The sequence below is a fragment of the Dasypus novemcinctus genome, chromosome 17 (genome assembly GCF_030445035.2).
Source record: "Dasypus novemcinctus isolate mDasNov1 chromosome 17, mDasNov1.1.hap2, whole genome shotgun sequence".
In the NCBI taxonomy this organism is placed as follows: Eukaryota; Metazoa; Chordata; class Mammalia; order Cingulata; family Dasypodidae; genus Dasypus; species Dasypus novemcinctus.
Genome location: NC_080689.1, coordinates 565,547 through 593,536, shown reverse-complemented (window position 1 = coordinate 593,536; position 27,990 = coordinate 565,547). Strand labels below are relative to the sequence as shown.

At 48.7% G+C, this 27,990-nt stretch overlaps 1 protein-coding gene and 1 long non-coding RNA gene across 5 annotated transcripts; one reads left to right on the top strand and one right to left on the bottom strand.

The window, feature by feature from the left end:
• The first annotated feature begins 42 nt into the window (after positions 1-42).
• LOC105744398 (uncharacterized) lies at positions 43-27,929 on the top strand. 4 transcript variants are annotated; one of them, XR_011646057.1, is made up of 6 exons: positions 43-323; positions 12,830-12,986; positions 16,900-17,038; positions 17,766-18,039; positions 19,532-22,421; positions 25,456-27,929. It is a non-coding gene; the product is annotated as an uncharacterized lncRNA (long non-coding RNA). The 4 variants fall into 4 exon arrangements; XR_002793657.3 differs by lacking the exon at positions 25,456-27,929 and adding an exon at positions 769-830 and having other exon boundaries at positions 19,532-20,125; XR_002793658.3 differs by lacking the exon at positions 25,456-27,929 and having other exon boundaries at positions 16,904-17,038; positions 19,532-20,125.
• On the bottom strand, positions 7,165-14,499 carry IL1A (interleukin 1 alpha). Its single transcript, XM_004475738.3, has 6 exons — positions 14,417-14,499; positions 13,617-13,656; positions 12,868-13,087; positions 11,555-11,725; positions 10,149-10,270; positions 7,165-8,147 (listed from the first exon to the last, which is right to left on the bottom strand). Exons 1-6 carry the CDS (start codon positions 14,461-14,463, stop codon positions 7,947-7,949), a joined length of 801 nt encoding a protein of 266 aa, XP_004475795.1. The 5' UTR covers positions 14,464-14,499; the 3' UTR covers positions 7,165-7,946.
• Positions 27,930-27,990: the final 61 nt, after the last annotated feature.

Here is a 27,990-nt window from a genome sequence, read left to right as displayed (position 1 = left end):
TTCCGGAGGCGGGGCCCCGCCCCTGCGTCGGCGTCGGGCGGTGCTGGGGCCTCTGGCGGCCGGGCGGCTTCGGCCGGTCCCTCCCGGCAGCCCGCGTCCCCGAGGCCCGCACCCCGGCCCGCCGCCTTCCCCGTCGCCGCGGCCCGGGCCTGAGGTGGAACGCAGCGCGGTCTCACCGCCCCGGCGCCAGCCCTTCCGCGCCCTCGAGGCCCGCCCCGGTGAGCGGAGGGCGCCGCTGAAGCCGTCCCGCAGCCCTTCCCCGCGCATCTTGGCGATTAATGAACAGTGTGGAAGATATGTGTAGAATAAGAAAAGTTATTTTGGTGAGCATGTTGGACAGTTTGTCGAGGACCAGGAATCTGTGCCTAAATATTAAATCTAGCAACTGGGCATTTTTCATGAACGGCTTTGTTCACGAGTGAGTGTCTCTGCTTAAGGAAGTCCTGTCCAGACAGTTTTAGAGAAGGGCGTTGCGTTCGTTTTCCTAGAATTCCAGCGACTGAACAGCTTTCACTCACATTTTAAAATTGATTTTTAGGCGGTACGGGGGATGGAACCTCGGACCTGGGCGGCGGAGCGGGCGCTCAACCCCTCTCCTTCCAGGTGTCCTCCAGTCCCTGCTAGGCTCCCGCCGTTTCTGAAATAATGCCGGGGCTGGGGCGTGGCCTTGCCGGGCGAGTCCCCTGGCCTGCTGTTGGGGAGCACGTGCCCCTTGTTAAGAAACGCCTTCAAATGGGCCTGCCAGCCTCTCTCTCCACCCCTTCCTAGGTCCTTTGGACACTTGAAGGACTGTTTCGTAAAAGGACACAACGTGTGGAGAAAACAACTAGGTAGGCCAAACAATTCTCAGCCCACCAGCAACTTGTCCTTGTCCTGGTGGCTGGCGGCCTTGGCGGCTTCTCGCTGTCCTGGCCTGTGCCTGTCGGCCTCAGCGCACCTCTCCCCTCGCAGGCGCTCCCTGACACTGCTTTCTTCTTCAGTCCTACATAACTCCTCTCTCTCTGGGAACCCAGCCTTCTGCTCCCTTTCTCTTTAGTTACTTTTTTTTTTTTAATGTAACACCTTGTCGAGATGTAATTTATATACTATACAATTCACCCATATAAAGTATACAGTTCAACTTTAGAACATTTAGGGAAAAAGGTGTGTAAATTTATGCACATATATTTATAAGGAGCTCCATTGGAAATAATGAAATATTGTTGGAAGTAAAAAAAATCATTTAATCATGTATAACAGGCTGCCATTGTACTTATTTATTTAGTTAGTTGCTTTTGTGGCAAAATATACATAGCATAGAATTTACCATTTTAACCATTTTTAAAGTGTATAAAATTCAATGGAATTAAGTATGTTCACAATGTTGTACAACCATCACTGCTATCTAGTTCTAGAACTTTCTCATCACCCCAAACACAAACCTGTACCAATAAAGCAAGCACTCCCCACTTCCCCCTCCTGTGCCCATTCCCTGTAAACCCTTAACTTGTTTTCTGCCTCTGGATTCGCCTGTTCTGGATATTTCTTTTAAATGGAATCATAAATTGCCTGACCTTTGGTGTTTGGCTGCTTTCACTTAGCGAAATGTTTTCCAGGTTCACCCATGGTGTAGTGTTTATCAGTACTTTGTTGCTTTTTAAGACTGAATAGTCTACTCATTCATCAGTTGATGAACATTTAGCTATTGTGAATAGAGCTGCTACAAACATGCATGTGCGAGTTTTTATGTGGATGATGTTTTTAATTCTCTTGGATAAATACCTAGGAGAGGAGTTACTGGATCATATGGTAGTTCTCCATTTCACTGGAAGAACTGCCAAACTGTTTTCACAGTATACAGTACCATTTTACATTCCCACCAGCATTGCACGAGGGTTCCAATCTCCACATCCTCTTCAACTCCTGTTATTGTCTGTTTTTGATTATAGCCATCCTAGTGGGTAAGAAATGGTATTCATTGTGGTTTTGATTTGCATTTTCCTGATGGCTGATGATGCTGAGCGGCTTTTCATATACTTATTGGCTATTTGTATGTCTTTTTTTTTTGAAATACCTAATCAAATCCTCTGCCCATTTTTAATTGGGTTATATCTTTTTATTATTGAGTATCTCTAAGTTGTCTTAATCATCCTTTTGTCTTAGGCAAGGCATCCCTTTTTCAAGGAATCATTTTCTAGTCTTATTTTTTGACTAGTTTGATTATTTGTCTCTTTCCTTGCTAGTCTGTAAGCCTTATGAGAGTAGACCATTGTATGCATCATTCCTGGCACCCAAAAGGAACTCAGTAGGTACCTGTTGAATGAATACATGGACCTTTCTCTCTCTAAACTTTCTTTCAGTACAGTGACCACACTATTTTGTGGAAAAAGTTGTAAGTCCACTCAGTCATACTGTTGGCTATTCCAACTTGAGAGCTGCTCTTATCCATGGCTATCATTGAAGACTTTCTTAGATGGCATGGTAAAAAAATCAATGATGTAGAAGTTGGAAAGAAATTTATGTGGCTAGGTTGAAGCCACCATGGCTAGCTGGCTGGCTGGTTAAGAGACTTGTCTGTAGGGCATTTTCTATCACCAAGGTCCAAACTTCAGTTCTGTGGGTTCAGGGACTTGATTTCATTGTCATCCTGGCTGTGGATCAGTCTCTCCGGGAGTATTTACTCAGTAAAAATTATATCAACTGCTTGTCAGTGAATGACTGAACATTCTAAATACCTGCTACCATACTAAGCTCTTGGTATTTTACCTCATTTAATCCAACAACCTTTTGATTACTGTGACAGTTTGAAGTTCTTTTATGAATCTCGAAAAGAAAAATTAGGCTCTTGAACTAATTTATTCCTGTGAGCATGAGACCCTTTTTGATTGGACCATGTCAGTGAGGAGTGACTCAGGTTGAGTCTCTACCTTCTTGCTAGGCCTTATATAAATGAAGACACAGAAGAGAAACACAGAGAAAGGAAACTGCCATTTTGACCCCACCATGTGAAAGAAGACTCAAGGATCACTAGCAGCCAACACTAAAGCACAAAGTCCCCCAAGAGGCTGGGCCCATGGAGCAGCTCAAGGATAAAGAGATGAGCCGTATCCTGATAGCTCACAGCCGAACTCGGGAAGCAAGCAGAGCAACTGAGACTGAGAGAGGAGGCCCAGAAAGAGACAAATCCTATGCCTGGTTGCCATCAGCTGAGCTCTGGGAGACGGTAGATTCTGGAGGGGAAGGCAGGGACCTTGGCAGAGAGCCACCATCTTTGCCACGTGGCAGGGCTCCATGATCTCCAGGACCTGACTTTGTTGACAGAGCATCTCTGATGGTGTCTTGATTTGAACATTTCATGACCTTGGAACTGTAAGCTTTTACCCTAGAAAAAACCCCCATTTTAAAAGCCAATCATTTCTAGTACTTTGCATTGGCATCCCTTTGGCAAACTAAGACATTTACTATCTTGATTTTTATGAAGATGAGAGATTAAGTGACATCAGGTAACTCAATGAGGTGTGAATCTAGTACTCACTGAGTCTAAAGTCTGTTCTCTTTGTCTCCATAGCAGTCTAAGTTCTCAAAAGCCTGGATTATAAGATAGCGAGCCAATTTCAATTTACACGATGGCAGAAGAGTTTCAACGAGTTGTTTTTAAATAAATTTTATTTGGGTAAATTGGTATTGTGTTGCACAATCATCTAAATCATTTTAAAAATCAGAAAATCAAGAAAATATAAAATTTATAAATCAATCAGAAAGACTTACTATTTTGATGTATACCTTCCCATACTCTTTTTAATACATCCAATAAACATTTTAAATAAAAACAGGATCACACTGTGAAAATGTTTTTAACCCATTTTTTATGTTCAGTACTACATTATGAATAAAATAAAGATGTGTACCAAATTGCATATGTTACAAGGCTAGGAGGGAAATCCGTGTTTCAAATGAAAGATCAGAATCCAAAATAGGCTAGAAAGATCTCAGGGTCAAACTAACAAGGTTTAATTTGACAGGGATATGTTTAAAGTTCTGAAGTTAGGTTGACAGTCTACAGGTCTTGGCTGCCTACAAGAACTGTAAGAACCAACAATGCCAGCTGACTTTTAAAAAGCCAATGCCTAGTCTATATTAACAAAGGCATGGTGTTGAAAAAAGGAAGGAAAAAGCCCATGCCAGGCTGTGCTGCTCTGACCATATCCTGAGTATTATACTCAATTCGGGGCAATACATTTTATGAAAGATTGACAAGTCAGTGTTGGTCAAGAGTGAAATGACAGTTTTGACAAATGTGCATGGTCATAAAACAACCATCACAATAATTATACATACAGAAGCATATTTCACAACCATCACAATATGTATTGCTATCTCAACTATTTCCATCACCCCAGCTGTAGGAGCTTTTGAATGTCAGAAGAGATGACTCAGTGGGGAGCAGGGTTAGAGAAACATTTGGCCTTTTGCTTCTGTACCTTTGATTTAAAGGCAGGGATTTGGTTTTACTTTCCTCAGTTTAGAGACTGATGTCTAAGACCTTAATGAAAGAACTATCTCATCAGGGTGGCCCAACTGTTTAGGGCAGTGGGGGTGAAGGTAGACTTAGGGAAAATTACAGAGAATATGTCAGTATACCCTTCTGAGGCCATTTCTATTATGATTCAGTATTTCACTATTGATCAGAGACAAAGCAGCTATCAATACTTTTTAAAGATTTCTTGAATTTGCATTGTTTATTCAGTGTTTTATGTTTCTCTATTTCTTAAAATGTTGAGTAATATTGAAATAGTTCTTAAGTATTTCTTGAAACCAAGGGTGAGGAAACCAGAGATAATCTAGACTTAGATCTTAAGGTACGGAAATCCTGGGATTAAGGTAGGGAAATCCTAGGAAAGTAGTGGTAGCCAGAAAGAACAGGGAAAGGAGGACAGGTCTCCTTTTCTCTCTGTGCTTTCTTTGTTCTTTATCAGTCAGACTGAGCTTGGCTTCAAATAATAGCAAACCAGATGGAAATGACTTAAACCGCAATGACTTCTCTTACTTCCTTAAAAAGTGGATGCTGGTTCTTTTTCTCCCTCCACTCTGCTGGCCTTCCCAGTGGCTGCGAGTTGGTTGTGGCTCCCAGCTCCACATCCCCATTGCGTGTGTCTTAAGCATGTAGGAAGGAGGTAAAAGTATGTTCTTCCCAGAGGTTTTATCAGGGTAGAAAATCTTTCATAGGAATCACTGCAGCATATTGACATCTCAGTAGACAGGACTAAGTCTTACCTGAGGATAGAATGGCCATGGTTTCTTAAATCAATTGGATTGAGTCCTTGGGATGGGCACATTGCTGGCTGAAGGAAGTCACGGATCTGTGAGTGAGGAAGGAGGGGGAAATGGCAGTGAATGGACAACCCATAGTATTAGCCATACGCTTCTTTTGTCTTCTCTCTCTGATGTCTCTTTTTTTAGGGTTTTATCTGCTACGTACCTGCTGATGTCTTCCAAATCTGTATCTTGAACTCAGCTCGTGAGTTCCAGACACATTATCGTCTGCCCAGTATGCTCTGAACTTGGGTATCCTGCCAATAGCTCAATTACGTGCCTAAAATGATACTCATCCTTCTTCCTCCTCAATCTGAGAAGAACTCCATATTCCTACCGAAAAACCAGATTATGACATCACTCACCCATCTCCAGGACTGGGAAGCCGAGGGCCATCTTAGATGGCTCCCACTTCATCTCCAGCTTCTCTTGATTTTAACTTTTTACAACACAAGATATTTTGAACCTGTCTCCTTTTTTTACCATTGCAGTTGCTTCAATCCAGCATCTCATCTGAACCTTGCAACTGCTTCCTAAATTGGTGGATTCCCTGCCACAGCCACTGCTCATGCTAATCTGCTCTCTAGAGTGATCGTTCTACATCTGAGTGTGATAATTTTTCTTCCTGCTTCTCCAGAGGCCGGCCCCAGCTTCTTTGTCTCATGTCATCTTCCAAGACCTGTGCATGTCACTCTTTCTCCTGCCATACTGCGCTGCTTATGTTTCTGGCTGCATGGCTGGATGCTCTCAGGTGCGGGAGAGGAGAGATACCGGTGCTCGAGAGGAAGGAGCTCTATTAAGAGGGAGAGTTGGCGGCCAGTGTCCTGACAGAGGAAACACTATTTGTTTTTTCTCAGATCCATTTGCTTAGTAATTGTTCCTCTTAAAATCTATTCAGGTAGAGAGTGCTGTGCTTTCTGGGCACTTCCTGTCCTCTTCCAGAATTGCCAAGTTATAGGGTGATATCACAAGGAGCAGGTGGTTTCTCCTTCTGGCTTGACTCTTAGCAAAAGAGGTCTTCAGGGACCCACACCTGGAGAAGCTGGTTGCTGGCCAGGCTTAGGAAAACCTCCTGGGGGCATGTCTGTACTCTAGAGCCACAGCATTTGAGCACAGGCTATACCTGTGTCTCCCTGTGCAGTACGTGGGCCCGATTTTGTCCATGGGGCTGGTCAGCTGTACTTCATGCTCTAGAGAGTCTGGTAACTTGAGCATTTGGATTCCTAGGAACCCTGGAGCTAGTCCTCCCAGCTGGGTTTACGGAGCAGGAAGCATCTGACTATGTGGTTAGAATGCAGTGAGGCACGAGAGGCGGTGGACCGCAGCAGGCCAAGGGGCTACAGAGACCCTTTGCCACTTGGAAGCTAGGCCCAGTGGTTGTGTTCAGTGTGCCCCTGTGTGTGTGAGATTGTACGGATGCAGGAATGCACGTGTTGTCTACATGTGAGGCACACTTTAACTGAATCTGGTAATAGCAATGCCAGTCATGCACACTGGCAAGTTAACAGAGAAGAGAAAAACCATTAAATCTTGGTTTGGCTTTGTAAAAGTAACACTACTTTATACTTGTTTATGGGAACTTCTACCATGTGTCCCTAATTACCATAGAGTAAAATAATGAGACAACAAGTAACTATCAGATTAACTGTGTTGTCAGTTTTATTGGTTATGACTGATAACATGATCATGCAGTGCTATGTTCTGATCACAGTTTTAGACCCAGAAAGAACATTGATTCATCCCAGATAACGGTGGGCCTGTGGTTTCCAAAGTTAAGTGCATCCCCTCTTAGTAGACCCGACTACAGATGAAATCGAGTGATACACTAATGCCAAAACATGTTTAAAGGGAGAGGAGTAAAGGACCGACCCATTAAAGCTCAAACAAAAGTAATTTATTTTGGTTTGTTATCATAATTGCAGGACTCCTGGGTACTAGAGCACAGATCTTCATGGCTGTGGAAAAGCGCAACTTGGGCTGAGTTTCCTGCTTTCCCTCAACCAACTCCCTCAGTCATGGGCCTGGAAAACACTGCCTTGGCCTTCTCAGAAAGCCACCTCAGAACTGCCATAAATATAATAATAAGTTAGCATAATCTTAAAAACAATTTATAAATACAGGTATGTGTATATACATAAATAACATAAAATAGCATTCTACACTTTGCCTTTTTCTTGAGGCTCAGCTTCAAGAAGTATTTTACCAAAATGACCCCAGTGATTGGCACAGAGAAGCCACCAAGGCAGGAGGGACACAGATATGATCCCTCCATTTTGTAGATGATAAAACGGAGGTCCCAGAAACTTAAAAGCAGAAGGAAGCAGTTGGGTTCTCATCCTGACTGCCCGTGGGTGTTTGCTTTCTCACGCCTTCGTTGACCCACCTGTAATGCAGTGGCTTCGTCAGGAGCCTGGTCCAACCAAGAGTGTCAGGAAGAAAAATAATGTGATTGGTACTTCGCAAAGTGCAGGGCTCTTTAAATAATAGCTAGTGTTGGTCCCACTAACCTGCCTCTCTCACAGAGAGGTGAACATTCCCTTAGAATTACAAAGGCTCAGCACGTGCTCAGCGGGTGACTAGGAGGTCGGTGTTTGACTTTCTTGTACATGGTACATACAGACGGCCCACACCTCTCAGGTACGGAGTCTTCATAGTCAAGCCTGGTTCTCCTGTATCTGAAAGTCCGTGATAGAGGGTTGCCCCCTGGCCATGTGCACCTGTGCGTCTTCCATCGTGGCAATGAGCAGCTCGGGGTGGGTGACTGACCTGAAGTAGTGCCTGGTGCCGTAGGTTTCCCAGAAGAAGAGCAGGCTAGTTTCACTACCAGTGATGATCCTAGGTGTCTCAGGCATCTCCTACGATAAGGAAACAGAGCTCTGTTAGAGAACAAGAAAGTTCCGGGAAAAGAACAGGCCAAGTCCTTGGCATGTGGCTTTTATGAGAGTCACAGTGCTCCAGGACTGTGACTCTGACCTGTGAGGCACACAGCTCCCATGCTCATCTGTTCACGCCACTAGCATTTATGGCATGCCTATTTAGCGTATGGCCCAGGTTGTTCATAACAGTTGGATTCCTCGGTTAACCAGAGAGAAATCCCAGCGAGTCATGAAGATTGCCGTGACACGCGTGGCTGCTGCACCCTGCAGGTGTGGGGTGAAGCTTTGCTCTTGCCCTACCTTCAACATTGCATTAGGCATTTTGCACCTAATCAGCACCGGTGATTCTTAGGCCTCTAAACATTTTCACCTCCAAGTGTGCAAATCATACCTGAAGGCAAATAATTTAGCATTTGGGTGATTGTATATACGTCAGCAATCAAAGATGAAACCCACACACCTTCCCAGGTATATCAGCCCTGTCAGTACAATTTTCAGGCAATTGTGATCCTTTTAGACTGTATTGTTTCTGTGAGTATAAATAGAATCTAACAACATTTTATGGAAAAACAATTTCAAATTTCAACTTGAGATCCTTCTACCCTACTCTTTCTAATCTAAAGCAAATAAATATCTTTTTAAGGTTTCCTCGTATTTTCAAGGCCAGTAAGGATTTCACTTCCTAAAATGATCCTTTTTCTCATGTTAGTAAATGGAATTTCCCCTCTTCCTCCTGTGGGTTCCATCTCCAAAATTATAAATCTTATTCTGGCTCCTTCTGTCCACTTGTCTTCCTCTCCCCTGCCCGTGACTACCATCATGGCCTCCTAACTGGACGTTCTGCTTGCGCTGAGGCCTTCCTTCTCATCTGGTCTCCGATTTAGAAAACATACATGAGGCAGGACCGACGTTCGCCTGTTGAAACCCCTTAATGGCTTTTTACTGTACCTCAAGTGAAATTCACATGCAAGGCTGGGCAGGCACTCGCTGGGCTTTTCTGTCTTCCTCGCACAGCACCCCAGCTCCAAGAGCACCCCTTCTCACCGTGGAGAACGGCTGTAACCGCCTCATCGCTGGGTGCTCAGGCCCTCTCATCAGCCGCCGCGCCTCTCAGGCAGCTGTGCCCTTGCCACTCCATCTAAACCGTACTCTCCCTTTTCTCTTTCTCAGCATTCTGTTTTCTTTACAGCATTTCGCACCCTTTTTTGGTTGTTTGTCTTGTCTATTGTCTGTGTCTCGCAGGAGGTGATAAGGCTTAAGACTTTGGCTCACTGCTATCTACATAGCTGTTGGCATTATGCCTGAAAAATAGAAGGCTCTCAATAGTGCTGGTTGAATGAATTAATGAATGAAGTTACTGCTGTGCTCTGCCGACATCACTGTCCTCTCACTTGATCCAGGTAAAGAAACATATCCACATAAACCTTATTTACTGAAATAAGTTGTTTATCCATATAGAAAACATTGAAGGCTATGGTGGGTGGGCGTGTCTGTATGGTTAAGAGGGGGCGAATGGTGGTAGCCGTGGGGCTGGGATGAAGGATACTTCTGGCATAGTGGGAAGAGAGGGCGCTGGAGCCAGAAGGCCAGGGTTTGAATCTTGGCTTCTGAGTTTTCCTTTGGGCTCTCTGACCTCACTTGGCTTCTCTGAGCTCCTTGGAGGCAACCCCGTTGCTCTCAGTTCTCGTTCCTGTAGGTGTGAGTGGGTGGTGGTACAGCCTGGACGTGGGGTGCCCTGGGATGGGAGGTGAGTGGGGTCAGGCAGGGAGAGGAGAAGGAGGAGAGTTTCCTCCTCTTTACTCTGCCACCTCCGTTTCACTCTCTCCCAGAGCCTACCTGGATTGCCCCTGGGAGTGGGGTAGGGAGGAGGGAGGCCAGGTAGGGAGGGAAGTGGACTGTGCCACCTGGCCGGGAGACTGTGTGGTCACTTGCAAACACATGGGCTGTAAGTGAGGGGAAGTGGAGACCGAGGGGACTGACCTTCAGGAGCACAGGTTCACTCTCGTCTTGAGCACTCACAAACAGTCGCGTTTTTGAGATTCTTAGAGTCACAGGACGTTTATTAACCTCTGTTGGTTTATAAGCACCCATGTCAAATTTCACTGGTAAAGAGAAGAGCCAAAAAGAAGGTGAATTTGTCAAAGTTGCATAAAATCAAAACTTTCTGTCGGTGCTGGGTTACGTCCCCAAATACAGTGTAAGTCCCTGGAGTGAGGGATGAATCTTCGATGTGTCTTTGTATCCCAGGCAGGTGAATGCTTGATTAATGGCTTCAGGGTTTTCTGTGTTGAATGGACTTTTGGGGACTGAATAAGTATTTGTTGAATCTCTTCTAACTACCTTAGTGGAATAAGACCCTGGAATTTATTAGGTTGTGAGTTCATAATGACCTCAAAGGGAGTGGTATGAGGAAACTGATACAGTCATTAGTTGTTAGAGACTCTGAAAAGCAGTTCACATTTTCTTAGAGAACAATGTTTAATGAGAACTGCAAAATTATGCCTATTGACCCAAGAATTCCACTTGGGGATATGCTCCAAAGAAGTAACCTCAAAGGGAAGAAACAATAATATATACAAAGATGTTTGCAGCAGAGCGACTTAGAATCAATCCAGGGGATCTGCAAGGCAGCATGATGGACACTCTTGTGCCTTTAAAAATGGCAACTGCATGTACTCATGCCAATATTTAGGACTCCTGTGTCAGATAACATTAAGCAGAAAACCAGAACATAAAATAAATTTGAAATGTCATAGAGTGGAGAGCATGTTCGCTGAAATGTGTTCAATCCGGAAAAGCCCCACTTGCTTATTGCAAAATTGCCTCTTTGGATCTTTGAAAATAATTTTATACACATGTCCTGAAACTAAAACATGTCCTCCATGGAAATTGGATATGACAAACTTTTCGGACAATAAGTTTCATCCTTCAGACCACATTTGAAGTTTATTGGCTGTTTTCCTCACAATTATGTTATCTAAGATAATTATTCTTTCTAGTTTGGTGTTATTTTTAAGTTTGATCAGCAGCCTTTCTAATGCAGAGTGATTGCAGCTCAGGGCCTTCTGGGTAAACTTGAGTTTGTCAGTTATTTCTGAGGCTCCAAATTCCCTCATCTTTAAAAATGGGATTAAGAGTGTCTAAGAGAACCAAATGAGAGCTACATCAGAAAGTCTTACATTCCAATTTCAGTGTCCAGACTTGGCTGAAATGTCTGTGTTTCCCTAGGATTTTTGCAGGGATTATACGCTTCATCCTATTTTAGAACAATTATGCAAAGCCATAATCTAGAGAAGATTATTCTTTGAGAGCAGAAAGCCAAAAGAAATGAAGAACTAAAACTGAGGGGTGTGTGTGGGGGGTGGCAGTCAGAGTTGGTTGTTTACCTGCATACTCCAGATTGTTTAACGCAGCAGCTCTGAGGTGTGGACCCAGTGGGTCTCGAATTATGCTTTGAGCAAGGTCGTCGTTGAGGATGAACTGGTTCTTGATGACCCTTATAAAGCTGTATTTCACGTTGCTCTGGAGGGTGTAATGTGCTGATCTGGGCTTGATTTCTAAACCAATATCACAAGGTCAGATTACTGTCTGGGTACAAACGCAGGTGACATGCACAACCTAATACAACCGTGGAAGTAGCTATGGAAGGGACAATAGGAACATTCCAGTCCACATGAGAAAGTGGAAGGGAAATGAGATCATCTGTCAGCAGTGGAATTGTTCTAAGATTACTTATTTGCTTCTTTTAAAACATAGAGTCCTCGGGCAATAGGCTCTCCCCCTGCCAAGATTATTTATGTAACTTTCTCATTTTTTCATTGTCTGGATGTTTCTAAGTAACCAGGAAGACTACCATTATTTTCCATCTATATTTTCAAATTAATGTATTCTAAGGAAAAAATGAATCAGTTAAGAGCCATCTATGTAACCAAGGGCGCAGCCTGTCTCCCATCTTTCTGGAAGGTGGTGTGTATCAGTAGCTTCACAAACCCTTGTGACACTGAGAAATTCCTCTTCTAGAATCTGTTCTAAGGAAATAGAGTTGGAAATGAAGATTTAGGGATTCAGATGTTCATCATCACATTATTTATAATGGTGAAAAATTGGTATTCTGAAATGTCCTTGATATTTTGTTAAGTGAAAAAAGCTGGGTGCAGTATGTATACTATGATCCTAACAAAGTTAAACATATATATGTTTATGCATGTGTGTGTACACAGAAATGGCTTCATGGAACACACTGTAGTGTTGGTATTGGTGAACTCTAAGTGATTTTTATTTTTTCTTATATTTTCTTGTATTTTCCAACTTTCTAGATGAACATATTATTTAGATGTTATCTTAAAAATAAGAATTATTGGGAGGTTTGTACAGTAAAGACATGTGAGAAAAATCATGGTTTTTATGGTTGGATAGACCTGACTTTGATGTGTGGTCTCCCAGTTACAGCACATAACTTTTCTCTCTAAAGGCTAAAGGTCACACGACCTTTGCAATATTGCCAAGAAATGAGCCTGTGGGCAAGTATTCTAGACTCCTCCCCACTGGAGAGGGATCAAAATTAATTTTCTCTCCGTGTAGGCTGCCGTGCGAGGGCCTGGTGGCCTCTTGTTGCTGGTTCTAGACCTTATTTTCCACACACCTCTTGTCCCTGCTTACAGGGCTGGAAAGGAAGGGCACCTCGTGCTCAGCCCCTTACCTGCTTTGGGCCCACTGTCAGCGCCCAGGTCGTCCTCAACGATGGGCAGGTTTAAGCTCAGTCGTCTCCTCTTCAGAACCTTCCCTCCGGCTGTCACCAGTACCACGCTCTCCTCATAGGTAAGCCGGGGTGTCTTCGTGGAGTCAGGGGTGCCCAGAGACCTCATTTTATCCATGCAGTCCCCAGGAAGTGGACCGAAGCAGGCGTCATAGAAGGACTGCTGTGAGGGAGGAAAGGGGCGACTGAGCGGCTGCCGTGACAGAACGAGCCTCCTTTCTAGGAGTGTGTCCAGCACGCGCAGCGAGGGGAAGGCCACGCAGTCCTTTGCTCTCCTGCTCCTCCCTGCCTCCCATCCCTCTTTCCTTCCTTTCAGGACTTCCTGAAAGGATACGCTCTCTTAGGAAGATTTGTCACTCATCTGCAAAGACTCGAAGTGAGGTGCTGTGATGAAATAGGCTAACTGTGGTCACGGTGACAGTGGCCTTCAGATCAGCCCCTTGGGGTGGAGCCCCTGCTTGACAGTGCTCAGTATGCTCTAGGAAGGCTCCTCTGGAAACAGTGTTTAAAGCCGGCACCAGAGACACGCAAGGCAGTGCTTAGGGCGGCAGCCGGCCCCGCTCACAACGAGGAGGTGTGTGTCCCCGGCGTCAAAAGCTGTGAGCGCCCAGCGCAAGTATCTGGGGCTCGAGCTGCCACTCCTCCCTCCGGGCCCGGGGTAGGGGCGCTGCCGCCCGCAGCCATTTGCTCACCTGGTCCAGAGGCAGGTCCTGGGAACTGTCTTCATTTTCACTGTCAGAACAGGATGGTGAGAATGTAAATCTCCACAGTCACTGGGCAGCGCCTTTTAGTGCATCTCACACACTTGGCCGTTACGGCATCTTTGAAAATTAGGACTTCAGTGCACACACATCCAGTAATTCATGATTTGGAATTAGGAATAAAGGACTGGGCTTGAATTTTGAGCTTTATCTATGAAAACTGGGCTTAGCTAACAAGTTCAAGAGTTTTAACTGAATTCCAGAGAAACATGTTAAACTCTTCAAGAAAAACAACTACTTTTGAAGTATCTCTCTTTTTTAAAATGAAATAGATCATATGTTACGCATTGCTTTCATGTATTCACTAATAGTACCATCCAAGCAACATTTTGATAGTTCAGATCGTGTTAGCTGGTATTACAGGTATAGGAGTGCCATTTCTGATTAAAATATTCTAGAGTTTAACTTTCTCTTCATTTACCTTTCTCTTATGCCTGAATGCGGTTTGACTATGTTGCCCCTCAAACAGCTGTGCAGTCAATTCCCATTTCTGAATGGAATCAGAACATTTTTCTGAGATGGTTCTCTCTCAGGCAATCCGTCAAAGCCCCCGTGCCCAGAGCATATGAGCCCAGTGAGACTGTGTTACGTGGTTCTGAGTTCACGCGGGCCTCAGCGGACCTCGGCAGCTGTGTTTCTACACGGCTCAGTCATCTCCACAGCCTCTGCCTAGCCTGGCCCTGCAGGGGTCCAGCCAATCCCTCATCAGATCGAGAGATAGAATCTGTTACCTGCAGCAGCTCTTCAGGTCTTCAAACAGGTCAGGGACTGTGGCCATTGTAGCTTCTGCGATGGGAACACTGACGCTGGCAGCGCGGCCTCGGAGCCAGATGCCTGAGAGAGGGAACCTGATGGAACAGCCACACTCAGCATTCCCCCCTTCCCCGCAGTCACTCCTTTGTGTTGCGTTTATATTTATCTGTCTCCTCCACTAGATTGTAACCTTCTTTTAGGATCGGTTTAATTATCAAGTTATCTTGTCCGTGCCCAGCCGAATGTGTGGCACATAGTAGGCTCTCAGGCAAAGTTTGGTTAAAAAAACAGAACGAGGCATTTGTTGTATAGAGATGCTTGGCAGAGACAGGGTAGGCCCTTGAGTGAGGCAGTTTCCTCTCCCTAAGTTCCCTGACCACAGAACGAGAGGCGTTCTTTGAGGTCTGCCTGTGATTCAGCTCACCCCCAGCCAGAGAAAGGTAGAGGCGACAGTTCAGAGAGGGCAGTCTGACAGCCAGCTGTCAGCAGGAAAAACGACGCAGAAGCCAGGTCTGTGACCAGGGCAGTACCTTGTGGCTGGAGCTCTGCTGCAGTTGCTTCCTCTTGGCCGGGAGCCTTGTTGAGACAGGCTCCTTTGCCTTTTGTTTTTTCCGCAGTAGGCGTGGCAGTGAGTGCATCACGTCATGGGAATTTACAGGAAGGAATCTGTTGATGGTTATTGCTCATTTCAACTTGATACTGGCCAGACTAATGACAGATGTCTGTCAAGAAAATTATACTTGATAATTTTCAAAAATTGTTTGCAGAGATTCCAGGACCTACTTAACTTGGTTCATTTATTTATTGCTTTGCTGTATGTGATTACAAAACCGTGGTGTTAGAGAAAGAAAGACGAGCAGGAAGGGTATCAAGTTTCTAAAAAATATGGTGGGGGAGGAAGGGCGACCAAAAATAAGAATTTATAGGTGGCTGGGGTGAAGGCGTGTGTGGTAGCCGTGGTTTGCGTTTGGGCTGGTGTATGTGCTCAGGGCCACACGCCCAGCCATGCACTGCTGGTCAGTCCCTGGCATCCAAGGGGTGGCAGGGAAGAGAGATGACCCATCTTTTCTGAAGAGGAAGATTTGCTTGATGGGGTGATGAGGGTAGAGCAGAGGAGAGAAAAGTCATATTCTACCACAGAAATTTTCATCTTCTTGCTGCTCTGAATACTGTCAATGCAATTGCTACAGAGCTGAGAGAGCTGCAGGAGAGAAGTCCCTGCCAGAGCCCAAAAGCAGGCCGGGCTTCTCCAGGCTACACCCAGCACGTGCGAGGGGAGGCGGGCGAGGCCCTGAGAAGCCGGCGCCTAGCGCTGCGCCCACGCTCGGGTGCACACTGCTGCAGCGGGACAGCCCCAGGGCCTGGAGACCTCGAAGGAGGCTGAGTGCGCCAGTGGCCACTCGAGGCTCTTTCCGTCTCTGAGACCAGCCCAGTTCAGATGGTGGACACCAGACTGTTTATCAGATGGGCGTTTCAGGTCTCCTGGTGGGAGTTTGGGCCACATACATTTAAATAAAGGAAACAGAGGAGAGAAAAAAGGGTAGAGAAAGAATGGCAGGCACCGCAACACGGTTTAGAAAGCAAACAGCAAAGCCCTGAGAAAGAATGGCAGGCACCGCAACACAGTTTAGAAAGCAAAACAGCAAAGCCCTGAGGTCTGTGGGTGTTGGGTGAAGCATTTATTTTCTCCCGTCTTGTTCAGCTGGATTGTTTGGTATGGTTGGGTAGATGGCCGTTCAGATCTCTTCCAGCTGCAACACTCTGATTTGATGCCCGGTCCCTCAGCAGTCCAGCTCCTCTTGGTTATAGACCTATCATGAGCCTTATGGACAAGTCCCTGCACTAAGTGGCAATGTAGGAGCAGGACCAGACTGCACAGAAGCGTGGCAGCTCAGGGCAGACTCTGCGTCTGTGTTGCCTCTTCTCCAGGCAATGCTGAAAGGGTAGTCCTGATCAACCCTCTGCCTCCTGGGGCTCTCCTGAGGCAACTGCATGTTGCGAAGGAGGTTGCTATGGAGATGCAGCTACATGCAAACAACAGAGCCTAACGATGGCTCGGCTACACGCAAACAGCAGCAGCCTAACGATGGCTTAGCTACACGCAAACAGCAGTGGCCTAACAATGGCTCAGCTATACAAAACAGCAGCAGCCTAATGGCTTGGTCTCTGGGAACCTGGAGTCATCAGTCCAGCACTTCAGTTCACCAAGGAAGAGAGGGTTCTTGGGAAAAAGTTATTTTGGGACCTTCAACAGGGAGAAAAGTTTCAGGCAAAGGCTGCCATGGAACCCCTGGAGGTACATAGTTTCTGGGAACAATGCACGGCTCCTCTTTGGCAATCCGGGAAAACACCTGGCCCTGCCATTTGCGGCACCACCCATCCTGGCCGCCGCTGCTCCTCTGCTGTGGAGAATTCCCCGATGCACTGTGGAGTTTCTCAAGAGGAGTCTGGTTTCCTGCAGGCAGGCTGCTCACTTTGGCATCACCCAGCCATTCCCTTCACGTGACCTTGGAAACTGGCTGTAAAGGAAGAAGCGGTGGGCGAGGTTCAGGAAGTGAGAGCCTGCCTGTCCACGCCTCTGAACAAAGGTTGACCTGTAGGTAAGCCTCATCGCAGACCGCCCCGCCTCGGGAGTGGAGAGAGGCACAGGCTGGACCAAGCTCTGCCAGAGCCTGGTGTGCGTGTGTAAGTGTGCCCGTGTGAGGACGTGTGTCTGTCCTGGGACAGGGACTTTTAGTGGCTTCACGCATGCACCTTGTGGCTCTGAAGAGGCCTGAAAAATTACTCTTGATTCATTTTCACCTAAATCTTTCAAAAAAATTACTGTGTACTTACTCTGTACCGGGGGTTTTGTTAGGCATTGGCATATTTCACGATTAGTAAATTAGCACGGAGGATGAGAGGATGTGTGTCTGTGGCGACTGGATGTGCTTTACAAGCTTGGGGGCTGTGGGTCCAGAGAACCAGGGCGACGCTTGTCATCTGAGGACTGCCTCGCGGTCTCCGGCGCCCCCCTCACGGCCTCCCTGCCCCCTCGCTGCCCCTGCACGAGGGGGCTGCCACCACCAGCGGGGACCTCCGAAGGGGTCAAGCGACCAACCCAACGCCACGGAACGGCAGGGCCAGCACTCGAACTCAGGTTTCCGATTCCATCCAAACTCTTTCCACCGCGTCGAGTCCTTCCCTCTACCAACACGCAGCGGTGGGCTGGAGGAGGTCCCCCCAGGCCCCCCTTCCCTAAGGCCAGCCGTTTGGGTCCAGGAGCGTTGTTTTAAAAAAGATTAAGAAGAAAAGCTTGAAATAGCTTCCTCTTCTCTCTTCTTCCAGCGAAGTCTCCCTCTGTGATACCCAGGCTCGGGGCGGAGCTGCTGGGGCTGCTGAGATCCTGGGCGGCGGTGGGGTCTGGGCGGTGGCCTTGCCCTCAACCCCGGCCCACCAAGACTGGAAGGTGTGGATAGCTCAGGAACCAGCCCAAAGTGCCGCGTGGAGCTGGGCCAGCTGCAGAAGGGCCGCGTGGAGCCAGCGCCAAAGGGCCGCGTGAGGCAGAGAGAAGCTCGACTCTTCCACGTGAACATTCAGGGGCGCAAGCACTACTTTCTGGGTGGGTAAAGTCTCTCTGGAGGAGTAAAACCTGTCTCAGCCACTGCGTGCGGAGACAGTGGACGCCCCATTTAGTTGTAATCTGCTTTAAAATTCCACGGTGGTTGAGGGAGGAACAGGCCTGAAATAGCCAACAGCAATCCAGGTGTTACGCTGCATCCTCCTCTCCTCAAACCTGCGAGGTCAGAACTCTTAGCACGCTGCACAGACCAGGACGTCCAGTGCAGGCCGAGGACGCAGCCTGCCCACGGTCTCCGGGCTGCCCAGATGTTGAAGTGGGTCAGCCACAGGTGCCTCTCCCTTTCCTCTGCTTTTTAAATTAATTTTCAGTTCTGCTTTGCCTTGGGTTGTATGTTAGGGAAAGGTGCGGCTCTAGACCATCTGGTTCAGGCTCACTTTTATAAAAGGAAGTGGAGGGGAAGTGTAGCCTCAAGGTCACATGGCGAATTTTTCTGAGAGCCAGAGCTAAAACAGGCGCTCACTGATTCTTTTTTTTATTGTTTTTTTAAAAGAAGCTTGAGATTACATGAATGGAGGGAGGCGGTGGCTGGAGGCGCGGACCTTCAAGACGCTGGGCCTGCAGCAGAGGCGCCAAGTCCCTCCCAGCCCCCGGCAGCTGTGGCTCCTGCGCTTCACCGCAGCCCGTCCAGCTGCCTGTCTGCTGTCTGAATCCCCTTCCCTGCCCGCCGAGAGCCAGCGCTCCTCGGGCGTCCTGCGGCGCAGGCTGCGACTGTGCCTGTGCCTCGCTTTTCTTCCTCACTGGGTTTTTAAAAAGAAATTCCCTCTTTTCCTGAGTCATTTTCCTCATCAGTCCTCATTGGGGTCATCGTTATCTCTGGTCTAACTTGTTTCTCAATTTCAAAAGCGACTCGTATTCATTTTGGAATCTAAAACATATATATATATATTTAAAAGATTTATTTATTTATTTCTCTCCCCTTCCCTTATTTTTCTGTGTCTATTTGCTGCGTGTTCTTCTGTGTCCGCTTCTGTTGTTGTCAGTGGCACGGGAATCTGTGTTGTGTCATCTTGTTGTGGCAGCTCTCCGTGTGTGTGGCACCATTCCTGGGCAGGCTGCACTTTTACGCTGGGCGGCTCTCCTTACAGGGCGCACTCCTTGCGCGTGGGGCTCCCCTACGTGGGGGACACCCCTGTGTGGCAGGGCACTCCTTGCACGCATCAGCACTGCACATGGACCAGCCTCACACAGGTCAAGGAGGCCCGGGGTTTGAACCGTGGACCTCCCATGTGGTAGACGGACGCCCTAACCACTGGGCCAAGTCTGCTTCCCTAAAACATATTTTTAAGTATTGTTGGGGAGATATAAAATCTATAAAGAAGAAAATAAAACCCACAGATTATGTAATAATGTAATGACTGGAGAGAATCACTATTCATGTAATTATAGTTCATGTATTATTCATGTATTTACATACATGTATTCATGTATCATGTAATATTCATGTATTTCCTCCCTGTTTTTCTTTTTCAAGGACTGTAGATCGGGACCTTTTGGCGTTTGCTTTCTTGGAGTCTGGGGAGCGCACGTGCGGCGGTGCCGCCGCTCCCCACACATCCGTGTGCGCACGTGCAGGACGCCTTGGCCGGCGCCCTGTGCTTCCTCTCCCTTGCCTGCCCGGCCCTGCCCCTCACCCCTGACTCCCTGGAGCAGCGACGTGGACGTCGGGGGTCTGGATGGGAGGCTGCCGACGGGCGCCCGCAGAGCAACCTGCTTTAGACTTTGCACAAGTGAGAAGCAGCTTTTCAGCGGTCTGGTCCCTGGAAGGCCAGAGGGTGTTCCTGGGGTGCCTGCACCCGTCTGACTACCCTGCCCGGCTGCAACTTCCCGCCTTCTCCAAAAACCCACCCGAGGCCCCTCGCACGCTCCTTCTCGGGCAGTAGTGTCTAGGCGAGCATTCCTCTCAGCAGTCTTCACCCTCTGGAAGGTGAATTTTCCAAAAAAGACAAATCACAAATCTAGTCAGACGCTTTCGTTTTGGCCAATTTCTGATTTCAGACATAAAGATAAACTAGCTGGGAAAATATAATGGCTGACAATAAAGCTGGTGTTATTGAGTACATATGAACCATATGAATTACATGAAAAGTCTACCATTTCTGTGGCACTTTGCCGTGTTTCACAGCTTTTTGCACAAGCTCTTGGTTGAGGCTCACACAGGCTGGGAAGGGGCCAGCCGCGGTTTCTCCTCCTTCCTTTTGGGAGAACCTCTGACTGCAGCAGGACGGGCCGCGGGAGGAGCCGGGACCAGGGTGTCCGAGAGCAAGCGGCTCGGCCCTGCCCAGCCTCGGGCACCTCCGTGCCGGTGAAGGGAGCTGCGCCAGGACGACGGCAGAGTCCACGACCACCCGCCATGACTGCCGCTGCAGGCGCCTGCTCTGGAAGTGCCAGGTCTGGCTGCACAGGGCCGCCCGGGCTCGTGCCCTCCCGTGACCTACAGAGTCACAGACCCATCCGCATTGCAGTCTGCTCCTCTTCATTACTTCAGTGGCAAATTTGACTCGTCATTCGAGCATAAATAGAAATAAATTCCTTTCCTAGTACAGAAATAAATAACGGTTTTTGATAAATCAGAGGGAAATGACCCTTTCTCCCCCTCTGTTGAGTGATTATGACTCAGCCTTGTTTTCTAGAAAGCCATCTGGGCTCTCGATTACCCTCAAAAAAAGGAAGTTCAGGCTTTGGCAAGTGTGGGAGCATTCTGATAAGAAAATGAACCTCCCCAAGAAGATGGGGTCCTGCCTGAACCCCAGGGGCTGTGCTCGCCCCCAGGCCTTCCGTCCCCAAGGGCTCTTCTGGGGACAGCGCAGAGTGGGAGCCTGGGCTCAGGAGCCGGCGGGGCGTGGGCCGAGCACAAAGGCTGGCGTGGGCACCTCGGCCAGAGGCTTCTCGCACGTGGGGAGACAGCGAAGGTGACCCTGACGCTCAGGCCCTGGCTGGGGCCGCACTGCTGACCTGGGCATCCAGGAGCCTTCCCGGGCGGCGCTGCAGCCATTTCTTAGGAAGTTGGACTTGGACGTGGCGGTGGACGTCCGGCCGAGGCTGCGGAGTGTGCGTGAGGGCCTGGGGAGCGGCCTCTCCCTGCCTTGAGATTTCGCCTGTGAAGCAGGCTTACGGCCCCGGCTGTGGAAGGCTGAACAAGACGGCGCCTTGAGAGTGCGCGTCCTGCCTGCCCAGGTCCTGCAGCCCCTCCACACCTCCGCACAGGCTGCCCCGTCTTTCGTTCTCCTTCCTCGTCCAGCCCTGGAAGTGAGGCCTGCCCTTACCTGGCTGGCCCAGGCCCCGTCTTGCACGAGGTGGGAAGCATGGGTGGCAAGCGCAGCTCTACGGCAGGGAATTCTGAGTAGGAGGCAAACTGGCTCACCCGCCTCGGGACGTGGCAGTCTAGACAGGATCAGCTCGTCACCCACTCCTCTGTTTGCTCCTGTGCGGATCTTTGATCTGGGAGCTGAGGCCTGGGGCAGTAATCAAACGTCTCCCAGAGGAGCTGCACTCTGCACAACACAGCTGTGGTGCTGCTGGGCGGGGGTCCTAGGTGTGTAGCAGGGGTCTTGACCTCGTGCAGAAGGTCAGGGAACGTTTCCCAGAGCAGCAGCAGTGGGCAGGATTTAGCCCAAAGAAGGTACAGCCAGACGCAGGGAAGGAGATCTGAGCTTCGGCTCCCACGCCTGGTGGGCCCGGGCAGAGGGCGAGGGCAGCGGCTGGAAGGGGCTGCGGGCACTGGTGGCACGGCCCCCTCGGAGGTGGCTGAGCACCTGGCATGTCATGAAGGCAGCTTGCGGTGTCTGTGCTTTAAGGCGACTGCTCTGGTCGCTGCCTGGGCCCTACAGGGAGGGAGCCCACGTGCGGAGAGGCTCTGTGACAGCAGGGGAGGCGGACAGACCCAGGAGCCCCTGAGCCGGGAGGCGCCGTGAGGACGCCCCGAGCAGCATTCTGAGAGACGCGCTGGAAATGCAGCGAGTTTAGAGGCAGGCATGCTGCCCGCGAGGCCTGGGCCAGGCCAGTGGGGTCGCACCCGCGAGTTTAGGCTCAGGAGGGACCTGTGGGCTCGAGCTGGAGTGGACGCCTGGGGAGTGAACGAGGCGGCCTGGGGAGGGGGTGAGGAGAAGGGCAAGGGCAGCGCCCAGCTGGGCCCGGAGGACCCGGAAGCAGGAGCCAGGCTGCTGTGTCTGCTGGCTCAGCACTTCCTTCAGCCTCCAGGGCCCTGTTCTGTAAAATCTTAGGTGCAAAATGGCCAGGACCTCCGGCTCTGTGTCTTTCAAAAGAAGAGCCTGGAAAAGGCAGGACTTACCTCTGTTCTTAGAAGTTTACTTTTGTGAGGGCTACTGACAAGTAAACGTATGAGCATTAAGCAGCAATGCCAGGCAAATGGACTTGGCCCAGTGGTTAGGGCGTCCGTCTACCACATGGGAGGTCTGCGGTTCAAACCCCGGGCCTCCTTGACCCATGTGGAGCTGGCCCATGTGCAGTGCTGATCCGCGCAAGGAGTGCCCTGCCACGCAGGGGTGTCCCCGTGTAGAGGAGCCACACGCGCAAGTAGTGCGCCCCGTAAGGAGAGCCGCCCAGCGCGAAAGAAAGTGCAGCCTGCCCAGGAATGGTGCCGCACACACGGAGAGCTGACACAACAAGATGACACAACAAAAAGAAACACAGATTCCGGTGCCGCTGATAACAACAGAAGCGGACAAAAGAACACACAGCAAATGGACACAGAGAACAGAGAACTGGGGTGGGGGGTGGGGGGGAAGGGGAGAGAAACAAATAAAAAATAAATCTTTAAAAAAAAAGAGCAACAATGCCACTTATTCCTAAAATTAAGATCAAGTATCATAATACTCGATTCAGTACTTGAAAGGCATATTTTAAAGAGATCCCTAAATCCAGTTCAGACTGGTGGTAGAAGAGGAGAGAGGCGGCAAAATGCGGCAGAGGGCAGGCAGAGAGCACGCTCCAGCCAGAGCGGAGGCTGGCGATGGGGCGAGCTGGGCAGCCAGGAGCCCAGAGGGGACGTGACGCCAAAGGTTCTCTCCGCGATGACAGTGGGCAGCCAAGCAGGTGAGGGAGGGACGGTGTGCACTCCTGCGTGGGCGGCGAGGAGCGCCCAGGCCCAGGAAGCCTGGGCCGGGGGCGCTCGGAAACGAGGGGCCGGCGTGACGGCCGTCTGGGTGGGCAGGAGGCAGGGCCTGGCCTCGGGGATGATGTCAAGCTCTTGAGTCTGCCCGGCACAAATAGAGAAGTGTGGAGGAGGAACTGGTTTGGGGAGAAAAATGATGATTTAGGCTCTAGATAAGCTGAGTCACCATCTAGGGCATGCTTAATGGATGGAGACACATTTCCCCGGTTTCCTCATGTTACTTAGTTCTGCTTCAAGTTGGAATTGCTCACAGAACCCAAAGAGGACAGAGGGAAGTGACGGATGCCCTGTCTTGCAGGGTCAAGGGACAGCGCGGTCTCCTGACTCAGTCTAAGGTTTCCTCAGGTACAGTCTGAAAGGCAGTGGATTGCATTTCCAAGTCCAGCTTCCAGAGTTAAAACTGGAGCAGAAAGAATGGATTAATAAAGACAGGGTGCTTTGGAACCCTATCCATTTGAAAAAATAAATAAGGTTACATTCTCTTCTTCACAGCAAGTTGAATTCCAAATAAACTAAAGGTTCAAACATTTTAAAAAGGTAAATATTTGTGTAACCTCAGGGTTGGTAATGTTACTGGATTTTATCTAGGTTCTTTACTATACTGCAGAAATGAATTTCAAGAGCAGTCAGGTGAGTTAGGCCAGTAATTTATTCAGGCAGGGAGGAACGAGAAATGGGAGAAAATAACAGATCACAGGTCCCAGGTGGAGGTGAAGGGGCTGAAAAGTGATAAAGAGGGCTGATTCACAGACTACAGTTCCCCATTATAGATTATAAATGCCCAGGTTTTCCTTGCGTGTTGATCCATGGGGGAGGAGAAGGCAGCCAGGATTGGGGTCCAAATGGGAGAGAGCGGGGGTTCAGGCCTTGTGCCTGCCTTTTGAACCATTAATTATCCCACCCCTTTGCCAATGGCAGGGCAGGAGGCCTGGCTGTTTGCTGTTTTGATTGATTATCCCCCATCAGTCCCCCGGGAGGGCCCAGTGATAAAGTCCTTGGGAGTATCTGGGCTTCTGAGTGGCAGAATCTTGGGGAGGGTCTTCTGGCAGCCGTCCTGGGGCTACTGGTGTCCACGTGGACTTCTTGCCAGGTTCCAGGTCCATCTGCCGATTGCCTATCTTACTAGCTGGCTTCAGTAAGCCATCTAAACATGACACCAAAAGCAGAAATGACAAATTGTATGTGAAATAAATTTACCCTTAGGGTAAATTCATGAAAGAGGGATTCAGGATCAAAAGCCTTTTCATTTGTAAGGTTTTTGGTGCTCTATTTTGCCAAATTGCCCTCCGGAAAAGCCACTTCATTAAGGCTCTCAGAGCATCGCTTGAGTGTCCGCCGGCCTTTCTTTTAAGCCCTCAGCAGCTGCGTATCCGGGGAGGCCTGCCCAGACTGTTGTGCTAAGGTTGAAACGTCGCTGAGATTATTGTGAACTGTGACTCAGCTGGCGTGGGGGACAGAGCTCAGTGGGGGGTGGCCGAGCGCCAGTGCACCTGCAGGGGACAAGCAAGACGAGCCGGGCTTTGCAGCGACATCAGAGCTTTCTATCACCTTAAATGGGGCAACTATTCTTTCCTCATGAGATAGTTGTGAAAACTAAATGAAAAGTGAATTTCTTGGCAAACAGTGACTCAAAAACATTCAAATTCCCCTCCTTCATGTCTGACGTAATCCTTAAACTCTTTGGAAATTTGCTTCTCTCATGGAAATTAAATTTCTATAATGTGTTAAAGCAAGATCGTCACTGATCTGTGTAAATTTGACCTGCCATGACCCCGGGCAAATCAGCTCTTCCAATGTTCCCACTTTACAGATAAGAAAATTTAGCCCCTTGGAAGTTAAGTGAGTTGCCCATGGCAATTTTTTTTTTAACATTTATTTATTTATTTCTCTCCCCTTCCTCCCCCCAACCCGGGTTGTCTGTTCTCTGTGTCTATTTGCTGTGTCTTCTTTGTCCACTTCTGTTGTTGTCAGCGGCACAGGAAACTGTGTTTCTTTTTGTTGTGTCATCTTGTTGTGTCAGCTCTCCGTGTGTGCGGCACCATTCCTGGGCAGGCTGCACTTTCTTTCGCTCTGGGCGGCTCTCCTTATGGGGCGCACTCCTTGCGTGTGGGGCTCCCCTACGTGGGGGACACTCCTGCGTGGCAGGGCAATCCTTGTGCACATCAGCACTGCGCATGGGCCAGCTCCACACGGGTCAAGGAGGCCTGGGGTTTGAACCATGGACCTCCCATGTGGTAGACGGACACCCTAACCACTGGGCCAAGTCCACCGCCTTGCCCATGGTAATTTAACAGGTATTTTAGCAGGTGATATGGCAGAGCCAGTTAGGATGTCTGAAACTTAAAGGACTGGCCATGCCAAGTGTTGGCAAAGATGTGGAAGCGCCAGAACTTTCAGACACTGCTGGCAGGAACATAAAATGGTACAACCACTTTAAGCAACAACTTGACAGTTCTGGCGCCTGCCATGTGGCCTGGCCATTGTGTTCCCAGGTATTTATTTACGCAATAGAAACAAGAGCACACGTTCATTTCAAGGCCTGTCCAGGAATGCTCAGGTGGCTTTATTGGTCATTGTTAAAAAAGGGAAACACCAACGAATGAATAAGCAAATCTTGGTACAGCCACACTGTGGAAACGACACAGCAGTGAAAAGGAATGGGTTGTGGATACACAACATAGATGGACCTCAGAATAATTATGTGGGAAGAAGGCAGACACAGGAGTACTCATTTATGATCCCACTTTTATACAATTCAACAAAGTCCAAACTAACCCACAGGGATAAAAGCATTGGGGGTGGGCAGCCAAGGAGGGGGAAAGAGAGGGCCCACGAAACTTTTGGGGTGGTGGGTAAATTGGAGATCTGGATTGTGACAACTTCGCTGGAGGACGCATGCTCCAAAATGATGGAATTGTACCCTTTGTGTCTGGCGGTTCACTGAATGTTCATTATACCTCAATAAAGCTGTTCCAGTCTATTACAGAAGAACAAGAAGAGATGCACAGAGCGTGGCTCTCCAGGCTCCACAGTTAGTGGGTGCAAAGGAACCGTGGCCATGCGTCCACTTCCCAGGCACCGTCTCTTTCCGGCCAAGAAGTCCAAGCTTCCCGCAAGTCGCCCTGGACGTGACCTGAGGCCACCTCGCAAACACCTGCGGCGCCCGGCAGCCCCAGTCCTACAGGGCGCGGGTGGCGGCTGCTGCGCCCCGAGGCCCGCGGGCGCCGCGCTCGGTGCGTAAAGGCGCGGGCTCCGGCTGGCAGCGAGCGGCGAGGAGGCCCCGCAGCCGGCCTGCGCCTTCGGGCGGGCAGACGCACCTGCCGCCCCGCCTCCCGCCAGGTGCGTCCCGACCGCCGGGCTCAGCTCGACCCGGCGCGCCCGCCCCGCGGGGTCTCCCGGCTCTCACAGCGCCCAGGTGTGGGGACCCCCCGACGCCGGGCTTTCTTCCCGGGCTGCTGCGGCCGCGGAGGAGGATGAGCGGGGAAAGAAAGCCGAGGCGCCGGCTCCCTCCCGCCTTCCTCCTTGCCCACCTCCCGGCCGCCGCCCCCAAGCCTCCAGGAAAAGTCCACGCGCCCACCGGCCGAAGCAGCGGCCCCTCATCTCCCTCCACGTGTCCCGCCTCCCCGGGCAGGTGCGCTCGGCCTGATTCTGTTCTCTCGGATCGCTTCTCTCGAGGGTCTCCTGTGTGGATGAAGTTCTAATTTTGAATACAGGTTTGGACTTTTGATATGCAATGACTGGACTAGCCTGGGAGTGCGTTTTGAATTACCGGAATGAGACCATTTTTCTTCTTTTAAAAATCTAGTTAAAAATAGTGCACTTAGATTATTTTGTGTGTGTGTTTTTTTTAAAAATAAAAGTTCTGTATGTAGTTAAAGAGTCAAATAGTTCTACAAGATTTCTTACAAAAAATATCGGATTCCCATTCTCTCCCCTCATCTCTCCCTTCCCATCTGGTGTTTAATCCCCATTTAAAAATGGCATTCTTATATTGATATTTCTTGAGTTTTAAGGTTTAAATATTAACAATTGTCTTCCCACGTTGGAAAATGAGAATTTAGTATTTCTTTCCTGTCCCAGGCTGAGCTGTCCACATCCCCTTCCTCTCTCCCCACCCTCCTATCAGCCATATCTGAATTCTCTTAGGTCAGCAGACAATGCTTATGTCATTATGAGTATGTAAATATTATTCAGAGTGCAGCCATTTAGTAAACTTGGTACTTTTCCTTTCCAGTCCAACCACTTTATTTTCCCTTGGGTTAATAATTGCCTTTTCCATTAGCTTCTGTACTTATCTATGTGCTTATCACCAGCTTATATTGCAGGTTCTCCTTAAGAGGAAAGATATAAAATTGCAATACAAAATTATGTACAGGGTCTTGAAAAGGGCATTTGCAAGTGAACAGTCTTGAAATTTATGCTTGATTAGCTTCATGGTAAATGCACATTTGATTATTCAACTCTGAACTTGCCACTAATTGTTTATAAACCTCTTCAAGATACTTAGCTGCAACAGAAATTTTTTTCTATCTTAGGGCAAAAATCTTCCCAGAGCTTCCTGCCTGCTCCCAGGCACAACTTCTGGGAATCTCCCTTCCCTCACTCCTGCCGTGGCTGTCTTGCTCTTGTCTCCATGTACTCCTCTGTCTTGGTTTACTTCCGCAGTGGAGGAGATGCATCTCTTGGGAAATGCATCTTCTTGGAAAAAAGATGTGTAAGAAGTAAATTTTTAAACCTATGTGTCTGAAAACATTTGTGTTCTTCCTTGACGTTTGGTTGATAGTTGGGGCAGAGGATGT